The 15,008-nt window shown below is 41.7% G+C and overlaps 1 protein-coding gene across 1 annotated transcript; it reads right to left on the reverse strand.

The window, feature by feature from the left end:
- Window positions 1-2,063: 2,063 nt before the first annotated feature.
- On the reverse strand, window positions 2,064-9,813 carry hsp90ab1 (heat shock protein 90, alpha (cytosolic), class B member 1). The gene is made up of 12 exons (XM_063001693.1): window positions 9,711-9,813; window positions 7,975-8,118; window positions 7,582-7,788; window positions 7,336-7,495; window positions 6,955-7,088; window positions 6,532-6,843; window positions 6,269-6,434; window positions 5,570-5,760; window positions 4,628-4,775; window positions 3,401-3,669; window positions 2,982-3,315; window positions 2,064-2,541 (listed from the first exon to the last, which is right to left on the reverse strand). The coding sequence occupies exons 2-12, from the start codon at window positions 8,116-8,118 to the stop codon at window positions 2,429-2,431; spliced, it is 2,178 nt and encodes a 725-aa protein (XP_062857763.1). The 5' UTR covers window positions 9,711-9,813; the 3' UTR covers window positions 2,064-2,428.
- Window positions 9,814-15,008: the final 5,195 nt, after the last annotated feature.

A 15,008-nucleotide genomic window follows, 5' to 3' on the forward strand; every position in this document is an offset into this window, starting at 1 on the left:
TGTATGTAAACAAGCAATGAACACAACACAAAACGTACTAATGCTAATTAAATGGAGATGTTCAGGAGATGATTAGAACAGTGGTCCCCAACCACCGGACCGTGGGTCATTTATTACCGGGTCACACAGAAAGAATAAATAATTAGAGATTTTCTGCAGTGACGGCAACCAAAACAAAGTTACAGAGTAGACTGGACATTACATTCACAGCATTTAGCAGACACCTTTATCCAAAGCGACTTGAGCAATTGAGGGTTAAGGGCTTTGCTCAGGGACCCAACAGGGGCAACTTGGTGGTGGCTGCGGGGCTTGAACCGGCAACTTTCTGTTTACTAGTCCAGTACTTAACCACTGAGCTATCACTGGCCCTTAGGAACACACACCTCAGGTGTTATTGTCTCCTATCACCCCAAGGTGGGAGCGTCTCATTGCAGCGAAAAAAGCTCAGGGTTCCTAGTGATTTTCCATTGGTAATTAGTATCGTTGTGAACTTTGTGTTTTTTTATTATGCTCGTCCTATCTTTTTATTTTAAATCCTCCCGCCCATGCCGGTCCGTAAAATTATATCCGATATGAAACCGGACCGTGGTGCAAAAACGTTGGGGAGCACTGGATTTGAATATGTTAGGGAGATAAGCAGTAGTGGGAGATGTTCAGGAGCAGTATCTGATAGTGTGTGATCAGGGCTGCAGTGTAAAAATCTAACTTAGTGTGGTTGATAGTACAGGGTTAAGGTTATTTTATGTGCACATGATTAATGTCCAGTTTACTCTGGGGGTGTCGTTTAACGTAGCGGGAGACTGTGTTAAGTGACAATGATTTCCCCAGGTACTCCTGAGCACTGCAGTACTGTTGGAGGGCTCAAGGATCACACACTCTTGGTTTTGGCTTTGCCCTACACAAAGATCTCTCCAGATCCTCTTAATCTTTTCACAATATTATGAACAGTAGGTGGTAAAACAAACGTACTGACAATTCTCTTTGAAGTTCAGCATGAACCTTTATTTGATCCTATACGATTCCCTCACCTGTTACCAAATCACAAACTGCACATTAATATCCTATAACAGTTTAGTCTTACTTTGCTCCTGTTCCAACTTCGTTCTGCAGGATTCCAACAAATGTTACAGATTCTCCTTTACATTGCAATTTACAAAACGTCCTGGAAAAAGTGGTTGTATTACGTTCATATCATATTTTAGATTTTTATTTTTTTACCCCTGCACTAGTTCAGATATGGACCCTTCACACCCAATCCTGAAGCCCGTAGGTTTGAGGTCACCCGAGGAACACAGAAAGTCTGGTTCATCTTTATTCATTATATATACACCGATCAGCCATAACATTAAAACCACCTCCTTGTTTCAACACTCACTCTCCATGTTATCAGCTCCACTTACCATATAGAAGCACTTTGTAGTTCTACAATTACTGACTGTAGTCCATCCGTTTCTCTACATGCTTCGTTACCCCCTTTCACCCTGTTCTTCAGTGGTCAGGACCCCCACAGAGCAGGTATTATTTAGGTGGTGGATGATTCTCAGCTCTGCAGTAACATTGACATGGTGGTGGTGTGTTAGTGTGTGTTGTGCTGGTATGAGTGGATCAGACACAGCAGCGCTGCTGGAGTATTTAAACACCGTGTCCACTCACTGTCCACTATTAGACACTCCTACCTGGTCGGTCCACCTTGTAGATGTAAAGTCAGAGACGATCGCTCATCTATTGCTGCTGTTTGAGTCGCTCATCTTCTAGACCATCAGTGGTCATAGGACGCTGCCCATGGGGCACTGTTGGCTGGTGGACTATTCTCAGTCCAGCAGTGACAGTGAGGCGTTTCCACTCATACCAGCACCACACACACTAACACTGCAGTGCTGAGAATCATCCACCATCTAAATAATACCTGCTCTGTGGGGGTCCTGACCACTGAAGAACAGCATGAAAAAAAAAAAAAAAAAAAAGAAAGGGACTAGTCAGTAATTGTAGAACTAAACTCGATTTCAGACCAATTCTCAAATCTCGGTCACATAAAAGCAAATGATAGAGACGACAAGACGGTCGAAATTTTATCACGACTTTTAATCTGCAAAAACAAAAACACACTTGAACACACGAGTCTGGAATCAGGCAGAACGGGTCGTTTTGCAGTCCACCCCCAAATGCAGCGAGCAGTAGAGCGGTGGAATGTTCTTCACTTCCCCTGGTGCCTCACTTTACAGGAAGCTCGGTGCGGCAGGAGGCGCATCGTAACCGGGACCGACCGTCAAAAAATTACAGCCGTTTTGACTATTACAATTTGTACAACGAAAACAAAAAAACAAAAAACAGCGATGGGTTTCGACCGGGTCGCCCTCGTACGGGGCGCGAAGGGAATGGCGTTAGAAAAAAAGTGAGGCTAAAAAGGGGTAGCGGGTGGCACGGGGGTTTAGTCGACCTCCTCCATGCGTGAAGCGTCGTCGTCTCCCTCCAGGGGCGGGATCTCCTCCGTGGCGGGGGTGGAGCTCGGCTCTTCGGGGGACAAATCGTCATCGTCGATACCTGCAGGGGAGGAGGAGAGGTTTAAAATGTGACTTAGTCATGTCCAATTCCCTCTTATTCACTCTAATGATATTAATCCATCATTTAGCGGAGGCTTTTATCCAAAGCAATTTACAGTAGTGTATCGTCTAAGCAATTCAGACTTAAGGGCCTTGCTCAAGGGCCCAACAGTGGCAACCTGGCAGTGGTGGGGCTTGAACCAGCGACCTTTCGATTACTAGTCCGGTACCTTAAACACTAGGCTCAGGAGAGCCACAGTGTGGCACCTGCACCGTCCGAAATCGCTTGCATTAAGGCAGCTTGACCGTGGAGGGACTCGAGCCAGCAACCTTCTGATCAGACCAACAACCTCAACCAGGCGATCAAATCCACCACTGGCCAGGCGAGCGGCACCACCGAGACCCGAACGCACGCCCCACGCGATCCACCCCCGGTCTTACCCAGGCCCAGCTTGATCATCCTGTAGATGCGGTTGGAGTGCGTCTGTGGGTCGTCCAGGGAGAAGCCGGACGAGAGCAGGGCGGTCTCGAACAGCAGGATGACCAGGTCCTTCACCGCCTTGTCGTTCTTGTCGGCCTCGGCCTTCTGCCTCAGCATCTCCATGATGGGGTGGTCGGGGTTGATCTCCAGGTGCTTCTTGGCCATCATGTAGCCCATGGTGGAGTTGTCCCTCAGGGCCTGGGCCTTCATGATGCGCTCCATGTTGGCCGTCCAGCCGTACGTGCTGGTGACGATGCAGCAGGGCGAGGAGACCAGTCTGATGGACACGGTGACCTGTTGACGGAGCGGCGTTAGGAACGGTCAAGATCAAGAAGCGATATTTCAATCAAAGGAGAAGCGATAGAACCGTTTCGTTTACCTTCTCGACCTTCTTATCCAGGATCTCCTTCATCAGCTTGCACAGGCTCTCGAACTTGGCCTTGTCCTCCTCCATCTTCTTCTTCTCCTCCTCGTCCTCGGGCAGCTCCAGCCCCTCCTTGGTGACCGACACCAGGGTCTTGCCCTCGAATTCCTTCAGCTGCTGGACGCAGTACTCGTCGATGGGCTCGGTCATGTAGAGAACCTCGAAGCCGCGCTTGCGCACCCGCTCCACGAAGGCGGAGTTCGCCACCTGGTCCTTGCTCTCACCTGGGAAGGGACAGTAAGGTTGCTCTTTAACCCTTTAATGGTCTCACCATAGAAAATAATGTCTATATAAAGTGTTTTTTTAGTATTTCTTATAGTTTCTTGGGACTAAACCTATGTTTTGTTTGCTTCTATAATGCCATGTCACACATGAGATATTCATAGCAGGAAATCTGTGTTTAATGCTAATATTGGTGCACTGGTTTTGTATTACATGTTTTCAGTCTTATATTAAGGGATTTTATGAGTATTTCTGCATTTTTAAGGTTGATATAGGTTAGAAAGGCTGTTTTCTTAGAACCACGGTGTCCTCTACCAATATCCGAGTTCGACACGTCAACCAAGGAGTAGATACGGCCCATATTTAAATACATACATAATAACAATACATGTATTGTGTGCGTCTGCTTATCTCATCAGCTTGTCTTTATAATTTGGTATATTTTATGCAAGGTTGGTTAAGACTCCTGGCAGTGGTGGGGCTTGAACCCAAGTCCTGACTTGACTGCTAGGCTACAACAACTCCCCTATCGGCCCGACGCTGGCCGAGGCGAGCCCCAGTGTAGCACCCACAGTCCAAACCTTATGAGTAGCACCACTGAGACTCGAACACAAGACCTCAGGATCACATTGTGTTGCCTCAAGTATTTAGACCCAAAGTTAGTTTGTTTATTTGTTTTGTTTTGACACCTTGTTTACTCCTGTTGAGTTATTTCAAGGCAGGAGCGGTTATTTGGGGCAGGAATTTATTGAGTTTATTAAAAAAAAAAAAAAAAAAAAAAAGGCCTCAAGTTTGTATGTGTCAGAAAGTTTGTGATCATGTTTGCATTGTTTTTGGTAAAGATATTAGACCCAAGGTAATCTCCACCAAATGGTTGAGCAGACCACTCCAAGGGTTTAAAACCACCCCCACACTAATCGATCTGTAGAAACGTCACCTAGAAGTAGTGCTGCGTCTCACCAGTGATGTAGTAGATGGATTTCTGGTTGTCCTTCATGCGGCCGAGGTACTCCGACAGAGAGGTCATCTCGTCTCCGGACTGGGAGCTGTGGTACAGCAGCAGCTCCGAGAGTTTCTTGCGGTTCTGAGAGTCTTCATGGATGCCCAGCTAGAAGAAAAAAATAAATAAATAAAAGGGGATTAAGCTTCATTCTTCTACAGTGTTAAGTCAGAATCCAAATACTTTATTGATCCCAGAGGGAAATTGCAGTTCTTACAGTAGTACCCATTTATGTAGAAGAATAAACGCTGCAAATTTTTCTTCTTTTTTCTTTGTTTTAAATTATTAAATAGACCGTTTGTTTATTTGGTTTTTCTAACGCCTTGTTTACTCCATTGAGTAATTTTCGAGGCAGGACCAGTTATTCGGGGCAGTAATTTATAAAAAAAATAAAAAGTCCTCAAGTTTGTATTTCTAAGAAAGTTTTTACAAATAGAAAGTTAGTTATTTCACACAATTAAAATACTTACATTATTATTATTATTATTGCACATATGATGATCTAAACCCTGCTAGCCCACCACTGCCAAGATCTCAATGCTGCTGTGATTTGCGGCCTCTGCTGGATGGATGTGGGCAGTGGTAGCGGTTAAGGGGTTAATTAAAAGGAAGCCCTACATCTGCCACCGTTGTGCCCTTGAGCGAGGCTCTTGATTGTAAATCGCTTTGGATAACGGCGTCTGCTAAATGCCATGAACGTAAATGGACGAGAGAGATTTGTACACACCGGATGGGGGGTGCGATGGTCTGAGGCTTCCTCAGGGGTCACCGGCGGCAGACGAAGTTCTAACCGGGGAACTGGACGTGCACAATCCCAAATAAAATGCAGGTCCAGCATGAGGGGTGCTAGGAAGCCCTAAGGGATCACATTCAAGCGTGTATCAGCAGTGGACCACCCTCACCTTGATGTTCTTGGAGAAGGCCTCGTAGAACTTCTTGTAGTTCTCCTTGTCCTCCCTGAGCTCGGCGAACAGCTCCAGGCACTTCTTGACGATGTTCTTGCGGATCACCTTCAGGATCTTGCTCTGCTGCAGCATCTCCCTGGAGATGTTCAGGGGCAGATCCTCGGAGTCCACCACGCCGCGGATGAAGTCTGAGGGGGCAGACAAAAGTTGGGTGAACGGTCGTCATGGCAACAGCAGAGCAATGAATCATGTTGTTTGGATCAAATGATTCACTGAAGCTTTAGAGTGATGCCTGGAGAAAAGAGGGGGGGCATTGAGGCTCAGGGCTTGCTCAGGGGTCCAACAGTGGCAACAAGGTGATTCTGCTTACTAATCAAGTACCTTATACAGAGCATCAGCCCTCATTTGATTGGTTCATACAAGCTTGCATCATTGACCCCACTGTGCCACGCCATGCCATCAAGAGCCTTTGACGTGACCCAGATTCGAACCAGGGTTGCTGCAGCCGCACTACAACACTAGTACCACACGAACCAAAGCATTTTCTCTCTTCCTACACAGGTCGCGATATCAGTCATCTGCACCACCCACGTACGATGAAGTACACGTGGTCGTGTGGCGTGTTCCATAACCCCTACGTTAGCGTTCTTCCTTTGCTGTGCGGTTTTATTTTATTTAGGCTGGACGTTCTCTTACTCAGGTACTCTGGGATGAGCTCCTCGCAGCTGTCCATGATGAAGACCCTCCTGACGTACAGCTTGATGTTATTCTTCTTCTTCTTGTTCTCGAAGAGGTCGAAGGGGGCACGGCGGGGGATGAAGAGCAGGGCGCGGAACTCCAGCTGACCCTCCACTGAGAAGTGCTACGGGCGAAAAAAAAAAAAAAAAAAAGTTATTAATCTAATTGATGACAAATAAAAAGGACCTAGGACCGAACCGAAACGTCCAGATCTCCAATACCTTGATGGCAAGGTGGTCCTCCCAGTCGTTGGTCAGGCTCTTGTAGAACTCGCCGTACTCCTCGTTGGTGATGTCATCAGGGTTCCTGGTCCAGATGGGCTTGGTCTTGTTCAGCTCCTCCTGGTCGATGTACTTCTCCTTGATTTTCTTCTTCTTCTTCTTGTCCTTGGAGGCGTCCTCCTCGTCGTCCGAGCCTACGTCCTCGATCTTGGGCTTGTCCTCGCCTTCCTCCTCCTCCTCCTTCACCTCCTTCTCTTCCTTCTCCTCCTCGGCTTCGTCGTCGCTGATCTCCTTGTCGCGCTCCTTCTCCACCTGGAGAAAAATAAATAAATAAATAAATAAATAAAACGATCAATAAGAATTCAGGAACTCAAGATGCAACCAAAGACGGAGATGTGGACGGAGCCACGCCCTGACGCTTACATAGAGGGTGATGGGGTAGCCGATGAACTGAGAGTGCTTCTTGACCACCTCCTTGACTCGCTTATCCTCGACGTACTCGGTCTGGTCCTCCTTCAGATGCAGGATGACTTTGGTTCCACGGCCGATGGGCTCGCCTGAGGGGGTAGAGAGTCAAATTTAACACCTTAAAGCCGAATTTAAAGAAATTTAAGGGCTGAATCGGGTCCATGTAAATGTACAGTATATGCAAATTAAATTGCTTTTTTTAGTTAAGCAAATTGTCCTGCACATTAATCTAACTGCAAATTTAGGCTATATTATTAAAAACAGGCTTTTCCTGACCGCTTGATCCTTGGCTGGTACTAATAAACTATCAAATATTCTACTCGTAGCGTAGCGTACCTTGGTCAACTTTGACTGTGAAGGATCCGCCGGCTGAGGACTCCCAGGCGTACTGCTCGTCGTCGTTATGCTTGGTGATGACCACCACCTTCTCAGCCACCAGGTATGCCGAGTAAAAGCCCACACCGAACTGCCCAATCATGGAGATATCTGCACCAGCCTGGGGAGGCAGAAAATCCAGGTAAATACGGGAAAACCGCAGGTCTCGTGGTCGTTCCTAAACCGAGTCCTGAGCCGTCACCGTACCTGAAGAGCCTCCATGAAGGCCTTGGTTCCAGACTTGGCGATGGTTCCCAGGTTGTTAATGAGGTCGGCCTTGGTCATGCCGATTCCAGTGTCGATGAGGGTCAGTGTGCGTTCGTGCTGGTTGGGGATGATGTCGATCTTCAGGTCCTTCCCACTCTCCAGCTTGCTCGGATCAGTCAGACTTTCGTATCTGATTTTGTCGAGGGCCTGCGGGCAGGAAAGACGAGCGCACAGATCGAACCAGAACTTCCAGTTACCATCCAGAGCTACCGTTTTTACCGTTAATGGCAAACAAATCAATCTTCAAAGCACATCCAAATGAACAGTTCTGTACGTAAATCCTAAGCATAACCTGCACCCCCAGCCCAAAACCCCTAGATAACTGGTACCTACATCAGAGGCGTTGGAAATGATCTCCCTGAGGAAGATCTCCTTGTTGGAATAAAAAGTGTTAATGATGAGGGACATCAGCTGGGCGATCTCTGCCTGGAAGGCAAAGGTCTCAGCCTCCTCCTCTTGGCGCATTTCTTCAGGCATCTGGGGGGAGAAAAAAAAAAAAAGAGCAAAGCAAGCATTAGCATTTGACACGCAGTTCAATTCATCCACCATGACTTGCAGTAAGATGAGCAGCTCAGGATCTCAACAGTCAGGGGTCATTTAGTAGAACAGAATCTTAACTAAGCAGTTTGTCCGGACAGTTCCCTAAAAAAAGGAGAGACATGGTACTCGTGTACTATTATTTGAGCTAATGACTTTCCCTATGCGATTAATAGTGATCTATCAATCAAAGCCAGTATTGCAACACCTGACCTATCCAGGTTAACCTGTTCTAAGCTTTAACCTGATGTAGATATTTGAATAGAAGTTACAACAGGGTACCTAGAACAGTACATACAGATCCTGCCTAGTTCCCAAACACTATTAATTATTAATATGGCCTTCTATCCTATTCTATATGGCTTCTATAAGGCACTGTTGGGCAACTTCACTCTCAAACGCTTAGACTAAGTGTGTTTGGACAAAAATGCTGAAAAATTCTACACTAACTGGTCAAATTACTCCAGTTTAGAGTAAATCAGGGGTGTTTTATTTATTTATATGGACGTAAACAGTATGTTAATGATTCACATTCGACTGATTACCCTTGTGAGGTCATGAAAGGGTTCAAATGCCCCCCTTCCCTTCCCTTCACCCACCCTACTTAATGCCCCAACAGGCTCGCATTAGCTGATATAGAACCCAAATCAGTACATAAAGTGAGAAATCTCTTTAAAATGTTATATAAACTATAATGTAGGTGTATGAAGGGTTAATGTAGTTCAGCTCCACAGTTAAACATGGCTGAACTTCCGTGTGCACAAAGGAGCAACCACGTGCTTCACAATGGCCAAGTTACCTAATAGTACCATGATGAGGATTCATGTCGCATTAACCGAACAGAATGAAAGCGTGAATATCAGGGCTGGATTTAAACTTGAAATTAATTATATTTATAGTGTATATATAATATTCCAGCTTATTTACACACTCACTCAAATATAGTACAAAAACACTGGAATTTGTAAATACGTTCAAAGAATAAAGTCTATTTGTAGTAGCTATATAATAAAACGCTGTATTTTGGTGGTACAAACGATTAAATCGAATATACCGAGATATTATTGATCCACAGCAAACCTGAGCATTAACCACATTATCCTAATGGCAGAGAGGCATGCGGTCGGTTGGCTGTATCCCAAATACATTCTTGTGAACCCTAAAGTGCACTAAGAAGGGAAAAGGACTCGTTCACTTCTTACACCATGTAGTGCACTACTGTAGCGAGCACGGTGCTAAATGAGGTTCAGCCACAGACTACCGCATAGCCATTGTTCCAATCGATTTCTATCATTTCACCAAGAAACAGAACGTCCAAACTAACACCGATTCACAAATTAGGAAATATTTAAAGAAACTGTATCAGTAAGTGATTGTAAAATAAAGTAAGAACATCTTTAGCTGCGTATTACAGTCATCGTGACCGGCTTAAATGAAACTAACCCGGCTCAAGGTGTGGTGCGACTAAATTCAACATAAAGATATATGAAAAATATATAGATTAAAAAAGACAAACGAGGCTCATCTCTCACCTTGCTTTGTTTCGTTGACTTGTCTTGAATAAAATGCTACCAGATGAACACTTTAACACTCTCCGCTGCGCTCTGGTGCAGGGAGTTACAGAAGGACGGGAACGAGAATTGGCCAGTGAACACTTTATATACTATAGAATTGATGTATCACTCCGCGCTCCGCCTGAGGCACAACAGTACAGAGCATCATCATAAACATCATAAACCACGACGAAATGCAGCACAATAATCATTTAAAACGATAAGAATATTCTTATAATGCATTTTATAATATTAATACGAAATAATAAAGTTCAAATTAATACAAATAAATAGTATGTAAGCGTTACATTGTAAAATATTCATCATTCAGATCAATTTCATTGTATTTTGTAAATAGAAGCTAATTTTGGATTCCATGCTTGCAACACATTAAAAAAATATTGGGACATGGGCAGAATAAATTTGAAAAGGTTATAAAATATTTAAGTGACAGAGTTTTAAACAATTCCACAATGTGCAGGTGAACTGATAACAAGTGGAGGAATCATGATCCACTAAAGGTTTACCATGTTATTGCCAATCCATTCATGAAGAACATTTCTTAAAGTAATATTGCACATTATTTAGGTCATACACAATATTGTGATGGGATTCTCAGTTCATGAAGGGCAAGTATACAAACTACTCAAGATTTGAGACCTTCTAGACCTTAGACAGCATTGCATTAGAAGCAGTCATGCTACTGTGATAAATATAGATAAGTATATAGGCTTTGGAGTGCTTTGGAAAATCATTGCCACTAAACACAGTCCACCTCTGCATCAAGCTGCATCAAGCTGCATCAAGAAATACAACCTGAAAGTTAAATGCATAAATAAGACTAAGTTTTCTGGTTACAAACTCATCTCAGATGGACCGAACCAGACTGGAAATGAGTCCACATTTTAGCTTGTTTTAGATCATCCAGACTGTTAGCAGCAAAAGATGCAAAAGCCAACATTTGTAGTAATAATAATAATAATAGAATTAATAAGAAAATAATAATAATAATAGTAGCAGTGCATAATTTTTAAATATTGTATTTTTAAGATGAATTAAGTAATAAGTACATGAGTAAATGCATGAGTACTATTATTATTTTTATATTGCAGTAGAACTGACAGTATATCTGTAATAAACGTGTGTCCTTTTTATTTATTTATTTGCTCATAATTAATGAACATATTTAATTATTCTATAATATAAACCTCCTTTATTTTCTTTTGTTGGTACCATAAAAGTAGCATTGGTTGTTACGCCAATACGGCCTCGTTAGGTGAATCAAACCGAGTAACTGAACGAATGTTTTCCAATGTTTTATTTTATTATATTGTCTAATGACATTATTCTAACATAAAATAAACAAAAAACCACATGTAGTAATTCGCTAGACAATAAAAACTGCCGAACTATATCCTCTATCGGAAGGATTTGGGTTACGGTAGTGACTGTGATACGGTTCTTTCTAGCAGCTTCTACGGAAACTCCGCCCAGACGTGACGTCAGTTGTCTGTCAAACGAATGGCGCGAGCAGACCAGTGGTAGTAAATTCGCTTCATTTTATGGACTCGGGTTAATGAGTCACTCTGTAATGTGATTCGGTTCACTTGAGTCAGTTGAGTCACTTGTACTGACATTTTGATTGCGATTGATTCACTGCATGAAAATGCATCCAAATATCACTTCTGTCAATAAATCCTTCTCTCTTAACTCTCCTGGCATCTCACACTTCTCCTGTCAATGACAAGTTGGCACTTTTTTCTAAGGTGGACTTATCGGTGGACTCACCTACCAATCAGATGGGTATATTAATGGGTCAAAGGTTCAAGGGGGATGGTCAACAATAAATTGCCACAGTAACTTGACCCAGTCAGGCAGCCACAGTGGCACCAAAACAAACAGTCAATAAATTACCATGGGGGCTATGATACATTTACATTTTAATAATAATAATAATAATATAACTATATTTTGTTGTTTTGCTTTCAAGAACATACACTGCATTACTAATCTATACCACAACTACTGATAATAATAATAACGTGCATAAAATCAGCCACATAACGAACACCAGTGTGTTTAACCGCTTGTTTATTAGAATATTTAACACATTACTTAGATTCACAAACTGGAGTAAGGTCGGTTCACCAAATCATCTGAGTCCACGGTGTTTCGGTGAGTCTCCTCACTCACCTTGTGAACTTAACAGCAGCCAGTCAGAGGACTCATAGGATCCGGGTTAATTGAGATTCATTAACCCGGGTGATTCAGGAACCGCCCAGCTCCTGTATAGTGATAATAATGATATAATGATAAATATACTATTCATAATTATATAACGTTGATATTAATAAGAGTTACCACAAAAATAACAATAATAAAAATAATGATTATAATATTCATGATATAACTAGTAATTATAACAACAATAACAAATAAAGTTTGTTTATTAGGATTTTAACGTCATGTTTTACACTTTGGTTACATTCATGACAGGAACAGTAGTTACTCATTACACGAGATTCATCAGTTCACAAGATTATATTGAACACAGTCATGGACAATTTAGTATCTCCAATTCACCTCACTTGCCTGTCTTTGGACTGTGGGAGGAAACCGGAGCACCCGGAGGAAACCCACGCAGGCACGGGGAGAACATGCAAACTCCACACAGAAAGGACCCGGACCGCCCCACCTGGGGATCGACAGTGCTACCCACTTAGCCACCGTGCCGCCCAACAAATAGAGTGTTAATAATAACAAAAACAACAAATAATATCAGCAGAAAATTAATAATAACTGAAACAACAATATAAATTATTGTTTTTATGTTTTCTTGTTGAAAAACAATGATATTATTTAACTCGTCCATTAAAAAATTACAAAACGATGGTCTTATATTCAATTCAATTAAACTTTATTGTCATTATACAATACAGGGTTGTACAGTATAAACACTGTCAGGCTACATCTCCAGCCGTACGAAAGACAATAGTGTAAAGACAATAGTGTAAAGACAATAGGGGAGAAGGGGTGGGGGGAAAAGGTGCATACATAAAAGGTGCTTAGACAAGGTGCATGGACAAAGACAAAGGTGCATTAACAAGGTGCATAGGTGCATAAACAGGTCTGAGGTAGTGTTAGCAGCTTAGGTTTGAGTAAACAAGAAGTACGCTTAGATATAGAGTCCAGTTAAAGTGCATGTACAGTGAGAAGGTATGAGTTTATTGTGAGAGAAAGCCCTCCAGAATTATTACAGTTATAAGAAGAGTTATAAGAAGATCACTGTTTGAGACTTAGTTATACGTACTCTCTTTCTCACACTGATAAAATGGAAAAAAAAATCCATAAATGTATTTATTTTTTGTATTTTCTGTTTATGCATCTTTCACCATTTTTCTCCCCCAATTACACGATTCTACTTGTACTACTGCCAACTTCGTTTATATATACTGTATATATATATATATATATATATATATATATATAATCAGAATCTTTATTATTCGCCAAGTACTAGGTGTACAAGGAATTTCTCTTGGTGCAGGTTGTCAACATATATACATCTAATTAACTAATAGAAAAAGGAACACTACATATATAAACATAGAATAAAAAATACTATAAACAATACTTGTGGTACCCACAAGCTTTTTCCCACAAGCTTTTTAAGTCCTCAATGAAAATAGCATTCAGGACTAAATTTACACAACTTCCACAATCTAATTGATATGTACAACCCCTGGCAAAAATTATGGAATCACCACTCTTGGAAGATGTTCTTTCAATTGTTTAATTTTGTAGAAAAAAAATAAATCACAGACATGCCACAAAACTATCATTTCTCAAACTGTCAACCCTCTGGCATTAAGAAACAATAAAAAAAGAAACAAATATAATAGTTGTGGTCAGTCACAATTGCTTTTTTTTAGATCAAGTAGAGGAAAAAAATATGGAATCACTCAAATCTGAGGAAAAAATTATGGAATCATTAGAAAACACTGCACCATTATTACTTTGTTGCACCACCTCTGGCTTTTATAATGGTTTAAACTCTCTGAGGCATGGAGTTAACTAATGACAAACAGTATTCTTCATCAATCTGCCTTCAACTGTCTCTTGCTGTTGCCAGATCAGCTTTGCAGGTTGGAACCTTGTCATTGACCATTTTCTTCCATTTCCATCAGAGATTTTCAAATGGATTGAGATCCGGACTATTTGCAGGCCATGCCATTGACATTATATGTTTTCTTGAAGGAAAGTTTTCACGTCCTTTGTCCTATGGCAAGATGCATTATCATCTTGAAAAATGAAGTCATCATCACCAAACATCCTTTCAACTGATGGAATAAGAAAAGCGTCCAAAATTTCAATGTGGACTTTGGCTTTTATTGAAGACCATCTCCCCTGTGCCTTTACCCGACATGCAGGCCCATATCATCAACAACTGTGAAAATTAACATGTTTTCTTTAGGCAGTTATCTTCATAAATTTCATTGGACAGACACCAAACAAAAGTTCCAGCATCATCACCTTGCCCAATGCAGATTCGCGATTCATCACTGAAGATTACTTTTATCCAGTCACCCACAGTCCACGATTGCTTTTCTTTAGCCTACTTTAACCTTGTTCTTTTCTTTTTAGGTGTTAATGATGGCTTTTGTTTGGCTTTTCTGTATGTAAATCCCATTTCTATTAGGTGATTTCTTACAGTTCAGTCACAGACATTGACTCCACTTTCCGGCCACTTGTTTCTCATTTGTTTTGTTGTGCATTTTCTGTTTTCAAGACATATTGCTTTAAGTTTTCTATCTTGATGCTTTGATGTCTTACTTGGTCTACCAGTATGCTTCCCTTTTACAACCTTCCCATTTTGTTTGTACTTGGTCCAGATTTTAAACACAGCTTACTGGGAACAACCAACATCTTTTGCGACATTCCACAATGATTTATCTTCTTGAAGGAGTTTTATAATCCTCTCATTTGTTTCAACTGACATATCTTGTGTTGGAACCATGATTTATGACAATCTGCTTTGTGCAACAGCTCTCCGAGGTGTAAGCACTCTTTTTAAACTGAAGAATAATTAGCAAATCTAATCTGCTGTAGATGTTTTGTTTTTAAACTGCAAATTACAGAGTGATTCCATATTTTTTTCCTCTACTTGATCTAAAAAAAGCAATTGTGACTGACCACAACTATTATATTTGTTTCTTTTTTTTATTGTTTCTTAATGCCAGAAGGTTGACATTTTGAAAAATGATAGTTTTGTGGCAT

The sequence above is a fragment of the Trichomycterus rosablanca genome, chromosome 9 (genome assembly GCF_030014385.1).
Source record: "Trichomycterus rosablanca isolate fTriRos1 chromosome 9, fTriRos1.hap1, whole genome shotgun sequence".
Lineage (NCBI taxonomy): Eukaryota > Metazoa > Chordata > Actinopteri > Siluriformes > Trichomycteridae > Trichomycterus > Trichomycterus rosablanca.